General features: G+C 44.6%; 1 protein-coding gene across 1 annotated transcript; it reads left to right on the top strand.

The window, feature by feature from the left end:
* Nucleotides 1-890: 890 nt before the first annotated feature.
* On the top strand, nt 891-7,715 carry cahz (carbonic anhydrase). The gene is made up of 7 exons (XM_084006803.1): nt 891-1,174; nt 1,974-2,171; nt 3,818-3,936; nt 4,492-4,584; nt 4,693-4,755; nt 4,843-4,998; nt 5,951-7,715. Exons 1-7 carry the CDS (start codon nt 1,141-1,143, stop codon nt 6,068-6,070), a joined length of 783 nt encoding a protein of 260 aa, XP_083862929.1. The 5' UTR covers nt 891-1,140; the 3' UTR covers nt 6,071-7,715.
* Nucleotides 7,716-15,650: the final 7,935 nt, after the last annotated feature.

The following is a 15,650-nucleotide window of genomic DNA, read 5'->3' on the forward strand; positions in this document are numbered from 1 at the left end:
TGAGACAGGAATGTTTGAATCCAGCAGGACTGTAACCCTGCAGACGCTCATGACTTTAACATTAAGCTGTAAAGTTGACAAACAAGTATACATATTTTAAAATTAAATATGTTTTTGTTGCTTAAAGTTGCTACATGTTAACCTGATCCGTTACCATGGAGACAGTCGCCTGGATCATTGAAGTACTTCTTGATGAGACAACGGTTTATCTTACAAGAAGCAACGTGTTATATTTATATATCTATTAATTCTACCAGCAGACGTCAGAGGATCATTTCTGTGGAGAGTAAGTCTGCACGGAACTGTTAATTATACTGTGTGTGTGTGTGTGTGTGTGTGTGTGTGTGTGAGAGAGAGAGAGAGAGAGAGAGAGAGAGAGAGAGATTCATCTTTTACAGGGCGAACATGAATAATAGCTCCAATTTCACGGGGGGGGGGGGGTTGTGCTCCGGCCCTGCAGACACACAGAGACACGCACGTCCCGCTCCGCGTGCACACGTTCACGCGCGTCCCGCTCCGCGTGCACCTCCACACAGCGCCGGCGGCGGGCTGAAGGACGGCTGGCAGGACGTGAAAAGAGAAAAGCTCCTCTGCAGGATATTGCGATGAAATCCTGGGGACCGAACCGTGCACCTGCTGCTGATCCCGGAACGGCGTCATGGTTTGGGGGGCGTGCACGCGCGCGTCCAGCTCTGCCTGGGAGCGGGGATACAACAAATACATATATATTTATATTATATATAAAAAATATCACCATCGCGTGTTCTGAACAATCTGCCTGAATTATCCGAACAGAAGGAGTGAGCGGCTGGAGAGGAAGAGGAGATTAGAGAGGAGGAGGAGGAGGAGAGGAGGAGAAGAAGGAGAGGAGGAGGAGAAGAAGGAGAGGAGGAGAAAAAGGAGAGGAGGAGGAGAAGAAGGAGAGGAGGAGGAGAGCGCCACCGTCGCATCTTCTTCATCTCCTCATTGACCAACAAGCCGAACCCCCCGGTGTGACTGAGCCTATCAAACCACCGCAGCCTGTAAGCGGTTGTCTGTCACCTCCCCATCATCTTCATCTTCACCATCCTCCTCCTCCTCAGCCTCCTGTCGACCTGACCGGTCCTCACTGATTCTGGTGTCAGAGCAGCAGCAGCCATCATGTCTCACGGATGGGGATACGGACCGACTGACGGTGAGAAACATTCTGACTTCATCACACTCTTCATCAGTAACAGGGTGAAGCCTGTTCTCACTTTGAAACTCTAAAAATTCATTTTCACAATCTTTTTCTGCAAAAACATAACAAACTTCCAAAAAAGTGAACCGTGATATTGATTGTACTTACTACTTGATTTTACTATTTGTTATGTTGCTTTTATGCATGTTTTGTAAGGTGACATTCTCTTAAAAGGCGCCGACAAATAAAAAGTATTATTATTATTATTATTATTATTATTTTATTATTATTTTTAGTTATACTTTATATATACAGTGTATATATATATATATATATATATATATATATATATATATATATATATATATATATATATATATATATATATATATATATATAAAATCATATATGTATAATGCAATTACAAAATGCTCTTTAAGGTGGATTAATACTATACTTGGGTATTTGTACTGGAGTACTTCCATTTTTACTTTCCATCTACTAAAACTGCTTAAATTGTAATAAAACAATATAACTACTTTTACTTTTTATAATTTATTTGTCTGATTCTTTACTTTTACTTATTTTTAGCGAGTATTCTTGCATTGCGGTATTTTCTTCATTCTTAATTTATTATTTTGTGTATTTTAAGTATTTTTCTCGAAGTACTTCCTGAAATACGTGCTTTTAATGGCTCTCAGAGTGGCTTTACAGTTAAAATGGGAACAAACAGACAATCAATAGACAAAAACACAACACATAATGAGATGAAGTAATGCATCTTTAATATTTAATACGTGATATGTATCGGTAGGACCTGACAAATGGGGAGCAGACTTCCCGGTGGCCAACGGGCCCAGACAGTCTCCCATCAACATCGTGCCCAGAGACGCCACGTACGACTCCACTCTGAAGGCTCTGAAACTCAAGTACGACGCCTCCGACGCCAAGGGCATCCTGAACAACGGCCACTCCTTCCAGGTGGACTACGTGGACGACACGGACAGCTCCAGTAAGCTTGCCGGCCTCGGCTCCTGAACATATAACACAGTTCTCCTCTACATATAACACAGTTCTCCTGAACATATAACACAGTTCTCCTCTACATATAACACAGTTCTCCTGAACATATAACACAGTTCTCCTGAACATATAACACAGTTCTCCTGAACATATAACACAGTTCTCCTCTACATATAACACAGTTCTCCTGAACATATAACACAGTTCTCCTGAACATATAACACGGGGCTCCTGAACATATAACACAGTTCTCCTGAACATATAACACAGTTCTCCTGAACATACAACACAGTTCTCCTAACACAGTTCTCCTGAACATATAACACAGTTCTCCTGAACATACAACACAGTTCTCCTAACACAGTTCTCCTGAACATATAACACAGTTCTCCTGAACATATAACACAGTTCTCCTGAACATATAACACAGTTCTCCTGAACATACAACACAGTTCTCCTGAACATATAACACAGTTCTCCTGAACATATAACACAGTTCTCCTGAACATACAACACAGTTCTCCTGAACATATAACACAGTTCTCCTGAACATATAACACAGTTCTTCTGAACATATAACACAGTTCTCCTGAACATATAACACAGTTCTTCTGAACATATAACACAGTTCTCCTGAACATATAACACAGTTCTCCTGAACATATAACACAGTTCTTCTGAACATATAACACAGTTCTTCTGAACATATAACACAGTTCTTCTGAACATATAACACAGTTCTTCTGAACATATAACACAGTTCTCCTGAACATATAACACAGTTCTCCTGAACATATAACACGGGGCTCCTGAACAGTAAATACATTCTATAATCTACTTCGCTGCTCTCAGTTTGATGTTATCTGCCGTGCTGTCGGCCTCCGCCCGGCCGGTTAGTGCTGCAGCAGATAAGAGCGTATCTGGAGGTCGGCAGGACGTCTGCACCACCTCCACACCCTGCTGCACCGTCCTCCACCTCCACACCCTGCTGCACCGTCACCACCTCATACATGAACTACCTTATTATTTAGGAAACAAACTTTCTGACTGTTTATTACAGCACTCAGTATCAACCGGCATCGCAGCAGCAACTGTTGTAAAACAGAAGTCACTGCCAGCAAACGGAAAGTGCAACAGAGACCGACTGGTCAGCTAACATTAACCAAGTAGTTTTAAGCGTAACCAAGTAGTTTTGTTACATAAACATAACAAAGTAGTTTTGTTACTTAAAAGTAGCAAAGTAGTTTTGTTCCTTGCGACATTATCTACGCGTTAAAACTGCACAGTGATGTCCAATGTACGAGGACGCATTGATTCCGGTGAAGGCGCTACATTATGGAAACGCTCTGTTGTGTCGTATTAGACTTCAGGAACAAACCAACTATGTGGACTTTGCGTATAAAATTCACGTATCATTTTCACGGATGTTTTGAATGTGACATTGTATGCCATTTGAATCCAAAGGAAATATTTGTAACTAAACACTGAACCAATGAAACGACGCTGATTCCTCCAACAATGAAAGCATTAAAACAGAACCAGTAGACCTGGATGTACGTAGACCTAACATGTTATTACTGGTGATAACAGGTTACTGTTCTTCGTCTCTAACGTCACTGTTGTCTGACCCCCCAGCGCTGACCGGAGGACCCATTTCTGGAACGTACCGGTTGAAGCAGTTCCATTTCCACTGGGGGGCGAGTGACGACCGCGGCTCCGAACACACCGTCAACGGCATCAACTTCCCCTGCGAGGTACGAACGCTGCTGGAGCTTCCTCAGATTCCAGCAGGTCCTCCATCCATGGGGGGGGGGGGGGGGGCTCAAACAAACACAGGACTTTCACCCTGGAGACTGCAGTTTGTGTCCCGCGTAAAACCAAAAGTCTAACTTACAGAAGTGTGTTACGTAAAGAACCTAACTTACGTACGTATCGTAGACCACGTAGCTATGACCACTTACGTGGCCACGTAAGTAATGTAGACCACGTAGGCCAGGTAACGTAGGACCACCTACGTAACTTAGGACCACATAGGTAAAGTAGGTCACGTAGGCCACTTATGTAACGTAGACCACATAGGCCACGTAGGTAACGTAGACAACGTACGTAACATAGACCACGTATGTAACTTAGGACCACATAGGTAACGTAGGTAACGTAGACCACATAGACCACGTTGGTAACGTAGACCACATAGCTGAAGTTATGTAACAAACGAGTGTATTCTATCCTAAGCGGTGCTTCGAGGTCCAGACCAAACGTCCGTCTGTAGTTTGTGTCTTAACAACGTTGTCTGTCGTTGTCGGTAGCTCCACCTGGTCCACTGGAACACGAAGTACCCAAGCTTTGGCGAGGCGGCCAGCCAGCCCGATGGACTCGCCGTGGTCGGGGTCTTCCTCAAGGTCAGTGGTTGGGGATTCACCTGAGGAAGCGGCGGTCCGAGACCAGGACCAGAGGAAAGCAGATAATATCTGAGTGTTGTAAATGTAATCGTGTGTGTTGCGTTGCAGATTGGTGCTGCCAACCCCAGACTCCAGAAAGTCCTGGATGCCTTAGGGGCCATCAAGACCAAGGTAAAAACATGAATTAAAAAACTGTGCACACAGTGTCTATGAAGAACCAGGTCTAAGTTTGCCCCTCCCCCCCTCCCCCCCTTGTAGGGAAAGCAGACCACCTTCGCTAACTTCGACTCGAAGACTCTTCTTCCTCCTTCTCTGGATTATTGGACCTATGACGGCTCTCTGACCACGCCCCCCCTGCTGGAGAGTGTCACCTGGATCGTCCTCAAGGAGCCAATCAGTGTCAGCCCTGCACAGGTACTCAACAACATTATTTATTTATTACAATAACGAAGCTTTTCAGCCTCCATAAATCTGCACTGTATCCAATCCCAATGTATTTATAGAGCACATTTTAAAAAAGAGCTCACCAATATAATAATAATAATAATAATAAAAGACATGAAACCTTACGATGTCTTTTAAGAGGGGATTTAAAAACAGGCAGTGTTGTGGCCGGCCTAGAAATAACTCAACGTAGCCAGGAAGCATTTAAAATGAGCGTGAAAGGCGTGAAGAGAAAGAGGTGTTCTGTAGAGGAGGGAGGGTCTGGGAGTCTGAGGGTCTGGGGGCCTGAGGGTCTCAGGGTCTGAGGGTCTGGGGGTCTGAGGGTCTGGGGGTCTGAGGGTCTGAGGGTCTCAGGGTCTGAGGGTCTGAGGGTCTGGGGGTCTGGGGGCCTCAGGGTCTGCGTGGTCCACCCTAGATTACACTGCCGGTCTGTATCTCTGCTGTGCAGCAGGATCTCCTCCCTGATCCACGGAGCCACCCGGGTAACGTTCATGGACTTGTTCCTCCAAAGTAATAATGCTCAGTTTTTAAAAATCTCCCTGGATTCACGATCGATGCACGATTATTTAAATTAGCTTATGTGGCGACATATTTTTTTATTTCAGCGATGTAGAAATGAAGCCGCAGACAGAGAGGCTGCTGGGAGAAAAAAACAAAACCATCCGAGCTCAAACCAGCTAAAGAAAAACGTCTCACACACACACAAACACACACACACACACACACACACACACACACACACACACAGCCAGGTGTTTTACACACACCATTCCCTCTGTTTCCAGTAGGGAGTTTGACTTGCAGAGACTTTACCCAGAGTTCCCTCCCCAGCCCAGTTTGCTCTGATTGGCTTGTGAGAAAATGATGGTCGTCTTGTGTTGATTTTCATATTTCCTTCCTCGTGTCTCCTCCTCCTCGCTAGATGGCGCTGTTCCGCGGCCTCCTCTTCAACAGCGAGGGAGAAGCTCCGTGCTGCATGGCGGACAACTACCGGCCCCCCCAGCCTCTGAAGGGCCGCGCCGTCCGCGCCTCCTTCAAATGAATGCTTCATCATCACTGCTCCTCCTCCTCATCCTCCTCCTCCTCCTCCTCTTCATCCTCTTCATCCTCCTCTTCATCCTCCTCATCCTCCTCATCCTCTTCATCCTCCTCATCCTCCTCCTCCTCCTCCCGAACCTCCTCCCCCCATTTTCTTTACTCAGCTTCTTGAATAGTAGAATACAAACTGCTCACACCTTCTATGACTAACTGGATGTATCTTAAAATAATAATAATATTATTATCGTTATTATTATTATTATTAATCATAATAATAATGATAATAGGATTTAAGTCATTTTTGAAATACTTTTAAATAAAAACACTGATTCTGGCGAGGGCGTTGTACACTGAGCAACAACAATTCTCCCCCGATCGCCTCGTTTAATTTAACATTTTATGCTTCCCATTTTTCTCTTGCCGCTCTAATAACTAATAATCTTATTATCTTTTTGAATAATCTTTTTTTATAGACTGTCAGTTTTAACTCAATCTAACCAAAATAGACATGAAATATTCTACTTTTGAATATTTCATGTCTATTTTGGGTAGGTTGAGATAAAACTGCAGTTTTTACAAGATATTTTAATAAATATATGAAGAGTAATTTAATATTTTTTTAGCATTAATGCACTGAAGTAAAATGTAAAAGACTACTTAGGCAGCTGTTTATTATGGGATGGTGTGTGTTAGTCGCTACAGTGGGAGTCAACAGCACTCCTACAGGCTGCAGGCGTAAAATACATGCAGGGATATTTATTAGAAATAATAATAACAATAACAATACTTGTTCCTCCATACTTTTGAATATAAAAACAATCTGCTTTGCCTTGAAAACAAACGCCTTCATGAAGCGTCTTCGCTCCGACGCGCTGCATCGTGTTGTGAGTTGTGTGTTGTGTGTTGTAAGTTGTGTGCTGCTCAGATTGTGAATGCTGACGTTTTTCTCGATGCCTCATTTTAATCAGTTGGAGACAAAGTGATCACACCCAGTTTTTGTTTTTTTTGGCTTAATGTTTTAGGTTCAGGCGGAGGCATTAATGCATTAAAAAAAATCTCTCTCTCTCTCTCTCTCTCTCTCTCTCTCTCTCTCTATATATATATATATATATATTATGTTTTTTTCCTTTTTAAAAAAAAAAAGTGTTTTATTTTTGTCTCTGTTGGCCTTCCATACATTCTGGATAATTAAGCTTTTTTTCCGCATTACTGTGGTCTCAACTCATTCTATCGGTGGCTCTACAAACACGAGTCACTGCATTTTTTTCCTATGAAACAAACTATGACAACTGAACTACCTATCACCACAGTGCATTACACCTCGCCTTCAAAGACTCATTCAAGAAAGAGATGCCACGTTGGGAAGGAATTGGAGCGGATCGCTTTATGACAACGCCTTAACATTCGCTACTAACTAACGTATTAACGTTGTTGATCAACGACGACATCAGATATTCAGATGAGACCGAGGCAATGTTGCTTTCTCAGCTTCTCATATTGATGTTATAAAACAAGAGTGTGGCTCTAGTGCAACAGCTGTAACCTTTTTAAAGTGTGTCACTTATAACTTCTGTCACATTACAGATTTTTTTTTGTGAATCCGTCATGTCACAATGGAAATCAATCAATAAATAAGTATTAATAACTTGCTAATGTCTGAAATTGTCCTTCTTTCTCACAACTCCTTGTCACATTAATTTGATATTCAGCATACATAGTTATTACAGGACTGTGTCCAAAAAAAGTGCTTTTACCTTGCATTCTTTCTAATGGCCAGCAGAGGCCGACTCCACTGGTTGTAACAAAATAAGGGTGCGTGGTCTCAATCTAGTTTCAAGTCTTCTTCAATCCAGCATGATGTTCATTTAGTACATTATGGTCCATTTAGAGTCCGGGAAGCAGGGGATGCTTTAGGGGGCGGGGCTTACCTGCTGATTGACAGGTCCATTTAGAGTCCAACAGACCAGGAAGCAGGCGATGCTTTAGGGGGCGGGGCTTACCTGCTGATTGACAGGTCCATTTAGAGTCCAACAGACCAGGAAGCAGGCGATGCTTTAGGGGGCGGGGCTTACCTGCTGATTGACAGGTCCATTTAGAGTCCAACAGACCAGGGAGCAGGGGATGCTTTAGGGGGCGGGGCTTACCTGCTGATTGACAGGTCCATTTAGAGTCCAACAGACCAGGAAGCAGGGGATGCTTTAGGGGGCGGGGCTTACCTGCTGATTGACAGGTCCCTACTACGGCGTTGTCCTGTGTTTTCGTCTTATGACTTTAACCGTTTCAGTGTGACTTTCATCTCATGAAATGTCATTGTAGCATTTTGGTCACGTCTTATTCAGTGTTTGGTTGTACTTAGCTCCGCCCTCTTGTGTCACTTCTGGTTGCAACAAACCAAGATGGTGGCGACCAAAAACCAAGATGGTAACAGAAAAGAAAACACATTTATAAGTTGTCCAATACTTAAGTTTATGACCAAATACCTGAAACAATTTGTGTTTAGTGCCAATTATGCTAAAACTATGAAGATGAACATTAAAAATCATCTGCTAAACATCAGCATGCTGATTATTATTTGTTATTAACGATGGAGGATGGTTTGTTATAATAATCCATGCAGTGATTAAGTCACATAAGACTAATGACTTTCATATCTCCAGAATATGAATGAAGATGAGGGATCAGTGTGAAACAGTGTTGTGGTGTTTGGAGGGGGAGCGGTATCGGCTGGTAACGACCTTATGTAACAGGCTGTTTGTTGGCGACTCCTCATCATCACAAACCATTAGCTGGACACTCTTTGTTGGACGTTAACGGCCTCTGACAGACCCTTTCAGTGTTTCAGAGGATCATTTCATTTTGCATTCCACGTCAGGTTTTTGTGTTTGTTTTCAACAATAGCGAGAAAAAAATCTAAATGAGCCGAGCAAAGGCAGGACTACATGTATACATGTTTCTGATATGCGATTATGTATATAGCATTACATATGATCAAACTGAGGGGGGAATCGTTAAACTGCTTATGCTATTCATGAACTTGGGCTGCCGTCTCTCCGGTATTGTCCTCGTCGGCTCCGGTCTGATGGTCTGATGGATCCGTGGACCTTGTTAATGAGGACCGATCCGGATTGGCAGCACGGAGCTGCAAACATGGCTAACAATGTCTGATCAAAGGCTCACTGGAGACCTTCTACTGAGTGTGTGTGTGTGTGTGTGTGTGTGTGTGTGTGTGTGTGTGTGTGTGTGTGTGTGTGCAGATATGAAAGGGGCTTTGATGAATCTGAATGGGCTTCAGGGAGCAGACGAGGCCGGCGAGGACGAAGACGGCTTGTTGTGATAGAAAACAGCGTTTTCATGAATCCTCTGTGTTAACTCCAAACATTATGTAATGAAACGATTCCCTCCCCGTCACACAGGAACACACACAATACCGCTCTCTCCACGGCTGAGTGACAAAAGTAACCATGACAACTGCATGTTCATATCATAAAATATAGAAAAGGTGTGTGTGTGTGTGGGGGGGGGGCAGAAACAGCCTTCCATTGACCTGAACGGTGTGTTTATCTGCTCGTCCTTCTGGGAGCAAACCTTCATTGTTCCATTGGAGTCACAACCTTGGAAATGTGTGAATCAGTGTAAAACAATGTATTTTAACATGAATAATAATAATAATAATAAACTGTATTTGTAGCAAGTGAAGACCTTCAGAGGAACTGGTTGATCAGCGGGTGCAGGCCGACCAATCAGAACGCCCCATGAGGTTTCAAAATGTCTAAAACAATAAACAATAAAGCAAAGTACATAAATAGAAGAATTACCATGAATGAAAAAAGATGCTATATACACATATGCAGCCATGTATACATTGTGTTATATAGTAATCATATGTACAATTTCACAGTTAACATTTCGTAAAGTGTAATCATATTTAATGAAGGAAATTTAAAAATGCACATTCATGAATTCTTTTCTCAAGAGGCGGGGTGAGTTGGACGTGATCCATTATGCATCTGGTGGCTTCTTCTACGCCGATCATCATCATCATCATCATCATCATCATCATCATCATCACCATCATCATCATCATCGTTTCATCTCAGATCTTCGTATCTGAGTGATTACCTGATGATAAACATGATATGAAGAGAGAATAAGAGAATAACTGGTGTGTGATGAAAACCCACAGGGGGGCTCGGATGTGACGGCGTCCCGGTCTAAGTGGCTCCACATGATGAATAAATGATGTCCTTTTCCAAACACTTTGCTTTAACCTCCGTAGAAATGAGGTCAGGAGGTCACGAGGTCACGAGGTCGTGACGAGATGTCACGGGAAGAGGATTCTCATCTGAAGCTGTGATCCTCTAAAAGCTTTCTAACGTTGATATGTTTTAAATATGATTTCTGGTTGGTTCCTGGGCTCGTGCACCGAAGGTCACACCGGAGGTTTAATCGTGTTTACAGTCGCAACGCTGACACGAAGATAACACAAACGTACGAGACATCACCGAGCTTCCAGACTGTACACGACACAAACAAACAGATTCATCTGAAAGGTGAACAAAGATAGAGATTATCTCATCTTTTTTTGTGTGGGAGGAGATTTTAATAACATGATAGACAGATGGACACCAAGGAGACCAGGGTCTCCTAACTCTTTTTTTTATTCTTATAGTTGTTGTTTTTTTTGTTTTGTTTTTATGTGTGTGTGTGTGTGTGTGTGTGTATATATATAATAAATAAATACATTTTTTCATCTAATAAAATAAAGGTTCTGCTGCAATAAAGCTGGTGAACGATGAGATGTACAAACAACCTATAGATCCACATAGTTTGATTATATATGGAAGTTGAAAAGCTGCCAAGACTCACTGGAGCTTTCGTGTCTGCCTGGAGTTTGGCTCTATCTGGCGGCGGGATGGCGAACTGCAGTAGGCCCTCGGCGTCGCCGCGTGGCTTCCAATCAGCTGATGGCTGACGCACACGTGACTGATCAGCGGCTAATTAAAAGCAGGTGCGCGCGCTGCTGCTGTTTAATCAGCTCGGTGTCGCTCGGTGGGTGTTTTTCATGTTTCTCAGAGTTCTCGAGCAGGTAAAGTGACTTTGGAAGCCCGTTTCTTTGGTGGAGGAGCTTTACTTTTACTCTTCTTAGACCGTCACACATTTAAATGGATGTTTTGGTTCACTTAAAGTACAGAATATACAATTTGACTTTTTATTTTTTTACATTTACACTATAAAAGATAAACCGTTTGTTGTGTGAACATTTCAACTGAATCTGGCAACAACACCAGTTGAGTTGAAGACTCTCATTAAGAGTCAGTCATTAAAGGGGACGAAGCTTCCTCCTCCTCAGGTTGAACATGGCAGCAACGGCGGCTGCTAACAGACCTCCACCAGCTCATCCGGGACCCGATGGAAGAGACCAGCACACGTTCACCAACAGTGGTGGACCCACGCCTCAGCAGCAGGTCCCAGGACCACATGGCACCAGCCAAGACCCGGGACCCTCATCCCATCCCCATCACCACGTCTCCGCCCGGCCAGTCTTCTACGTCCAGGCTCCCCCTCCGCCCCCCTTCCTCCACTACCAGTGGCCCATGCCCTTCTCCTACAACCCCTTCACGGGCTTCCCAGGCATGGGTGAGTATTTGTGGGCGGTCGCTTGATCTCCATTTTTTTTTATTCTCATATTCCAGGTGAAAAGTAAAATGACTTACTCTAGTTTGTTTAAGTGGCTGATTTTTATAAGGAAAAAAAGGGTACAAACCTTTTTGAGCCCTAAAATGTCGTCTATGAAACATGTATTTGAAGACCTGGCCTACAAAATGTAGTCCTTATTGGACTACAACAATCGTCTGTTAATGCTTTTGTTTCCACCCATCAGGCTATGGGATGATGATGCCCCAATTCCCCCCTCCTCCCCACTACATGGAGGCTCCGGCCTACATCATGCCCCACCCTCACATGCAACCTGTGGACTACAGACGTTTCCACCACCCCCAGGTCCACCCTCCCTGCGCACCCTACCAGAACCTAAACCAGTCCCGCCGAGTCCGCGTGCCCCCTCCCGGCCCCGTCAAAGAAACCGTGAGCTGCGAGGTCCAGACAGAACCCCAGCCGAAAGCCTGCTGTGGTGATCGAAGCCCAATCATCGGCTCAGATTCTGGGCGTGGGACCGCCTCCAACTCGCCGTCGCCCTCCCACAAAGGAGGCTCCGCCCAGGTGGACTACATCGTACCCAGCAGCAACGCAACCGACAATGCGGCCGCCAAGCGCTGCTTTAACATCCTGCATCCTGTGGGAATAGCGGCGGTCCGGTCGCACGTCAAAGAAGCTCTAGAAACCCAAAAGAACCGCAAAGAGAGCATCGGCCAGGAGAACGTCGTCCCTTGCAGGAACGCTCACTTCAACATGTGGTCCGTGGATTCTCCGGATAGCCTGGTTCCCGTGTGCAGCTCCTCCCAACAGGAGGAAGAGGTTGTCAAAGAGCGTCGCGTCTCCGTTCCAGACATCCTGATGAGTTGGGGAGGCGGCACGCCACCGGCCACCATGTCGGAGAAGCTGCCTGAGAATGAAGACGGTCATGAGTCAGCCCACCAGAGTCCAGCTGAGACCGGAACGGTTGACTGTGCTTTTGCCAGTGATGCCGAGGGCAACTTGAAGGACGGCGCCAGCCTTTTCAAGATCATCAAACTGAAAGTAGCTCATGAAGCTCAACATGCAGTGTCCAGAAGAGACGACGAGGCGTCGGTCAGTCCTCCCGGGAGAGACGACGTGCTGGGATCGCCGAACGCGTCCAACAAAAAGACCGGTGATGAGACGAATCCACACGAGGACACCGTGGACGTCGTTCCCTGTCAAACCTCTTTCAACACCTTTCAGATGAAGAGAAAGCTGAACGAGTCTGTGTGGTCGGTGGAGTCTCTGGCCCCCTTCATCCCCTCCAAGGAGTGGCTGCTGCAGAACGGCATGTTCGAGCCTCGAGTCATCGTCGAGATGACAGAGGAGGCCAAAGGCGGATCACCGACCCACGACGCCAAAGAGACGACGCAGATCCTTGCCTGTTCCTCGTCGGAGTCCGTCCTGATATCGGACAGCTGGCTGAGCTTCAGCACCCCGGCTGGGAGGCGTAGTCCGCCCAAGAGGCCAGAAGTGGCGAGAGGAAGCGAAGCCTCTGAAATGAGGAGGGCGAAGCGAGACCAGAGCACAGCTCCGTCAGAGAAGGGTCCCTTCGTCGCCTCAACCCGCCCCCCGCCGCACGGTGAGATAGTGTTTTCTTCCCCCTCTGAAGAGGACGTGGACAAAACCCGGTCTTCTGAACCGGAGGCTTATCGAAGCCCAAACCAGGAAGCTGTCGTGGTGAACGAGCAGCAGCAGAAAGTCCTCGAGGAAACGCATCTCGGGAACTCGCCTGCAGGTCAGCTGATCCTCCGAGCCGTCGACACGGAGGTGAAGGAGGCGAGGAGCAAGGAAGTCAGCCAGCCAAGGTGGAAATACACACACACTCATGTACTTCTAATATATTCACATTTTCACTAGTATGTTGCAAATATACGTACACAGAAATGTACTTGTATTGAAAGTGTAAGAATATCATACTGACTTACTTTACTTTAAAATTGTACTTTAGTACAGTTTGTATGATTTTAAAGGATAATATACTTGAGATGAAAGTTGCATGCAATTTATCCAAGTGTACTTTCAAAATTATTATACTGGACGCATATTTTAAATGTATTAATCAGAATATGCAGAAGTATAACTGATATTACTACATATGTATATATCAATGATGTATTGCTTATATATAAGCAAGACACTCGAGTTAACTAATACTGCTTGGTGTATTCGTTTCCCCAGGGAGCCGGCGGCGCAGCCGTCCGTCCCTCCGGCCGACCAGAAAGTGGCCGCTGCCGCGTCTTCGGCGAAGGCGAGCTGCGTCAACTGCAGTGAATTTAAGGAGTGGCCGTGTTTCTGTGAGCAGCTGAAGAGGAACATGGGACCGTGCAGCTGGCAACACTTTAAAAGTTCAGGTGAGCCTCCTCTTCAACGATGTGCCGCTGGCCAAGCAAAACGTGCTTTTAATGGTGACTCATCGTTTTGTAGATGTGAGGATGACTAACGATGACCAAGCAGAAGGATTGGTCATGAAGGGACAGAACAACCAGAGGAGGTATTACCGGAGGAACAAGGGTCCAGGTAAGGCTCGTGATCTAGAAATTAAATCTGGTATATGGATGTAAAATAGAGGTGAAGTCCCGCCCCTTCTGGTGTCGCCCACGGGACCATATTTCACATAGTGACGATTTTAAAAGATTCAAGATAATTTTGTTGTCGTAGCACTTAGTTCAGTGTGAAAACGCATGTGTGTTGTTAACTGATTTATTTTCCAGCTTGTAGAGAAAACCCAGACCTGGTCTACACTGCAGTTTTTACCAACCTGCTCATGGACAGTCATGCATCACATCATGAATATAAAATGCCATTGTTTGACCGTTGGCTGCTAGCTGCCGTCTTAGCCATCACCATGTTGAGACCAGCATCCCTATAATCATAATGCGTCTTTTAAAAATCAACTTCAGGAATGTACAGTTGACTGACAGGTTGCCAAATCTGATTTTTGAGGCATGTCTCACTAGTGCAGACAATTTTATTTTATATATGTCGAACCAGTAAAAGAGCACAGAAAAACAAAATGTTCGGACTATAGTGGCGTCGACATGAAGCTGACGGCGACGCTAGTTTTCATGGACTTTAAACGGCGTCGGTGTTTCCACAGAGAAGCCGAGCGGTCAGCAGGAAGCCTACAACGGACACTATGGCAAACCTGGGAAACCCCGAGGTGAGTCGCTGGTTTCATTCTCTCGGGTGAGATTGGTGTTCAAACTGAGGCTGATTGAAGACTCTAGTTTGGTTGACGTTCATCTGAACTCACCGGTAGCTTCTAGATTTCATTGGACTGGGCAGATGTTTCTAATCTGATTCATTATATTTTAAAGGGATGAAAGTAGATTTTCTTGGCCGTAAATCACTTTGTTGCTGTTTCCAGGTGGGAAAGGAAGGAGCTCGCGTTACTGACTGAACTACATGAAGACTCCGCCTCGATTTTAAATTTTAAATTTAATATTAAAAATGTATTTAAAATTAAATGTAAAATCCTATTTTTCAATAAAATTATTTTTCAATAAAAAAGTAGTTCTTGATTGCTTTCTAAAATGCACTATAACCTTAACAGGTGACCTTAATTTGACCTTCTCAACTTTTGAATGTCCAACTGTTCAATGTTTCAGTATTTGCACAACTTGCTGTTCTCTAACATGGAGCTGAACGGCAACATTTACAACAGCTGTTTGATCCTTGAATCGACCAATCAGTGTGGTTCAATTAGAGTTGGTATTTCATCATGCCGTTCACATGTTGACATCATGACACCAAGACGACGCCTGACAAGTGATCAACATCGCCGTGCGAGGCTTCACACAGGATGTTGTCGGAGAGAAGTGGCCAATGAGCTTAGAGCGTCGGTGTCATCAGCAGGTTGCTATGGAGACGGACTGGAAGAGTCCCAGAAAACAGACGTGGACGTC

The sequence above is a fragment of the Eutrigla gurnardus genome (assembly GCF_963514095.1).
Source record: "Eutrigla gurnardus genome assembly, chromosome: 4".
Classification (NCBI taxonomy): domain Eukaryota; kingdom Metazoa; phylum Chordata; class Actinopteri; order Perciformes; family Triglidae; genus Eutrigla; species Eutrigla gurnardus.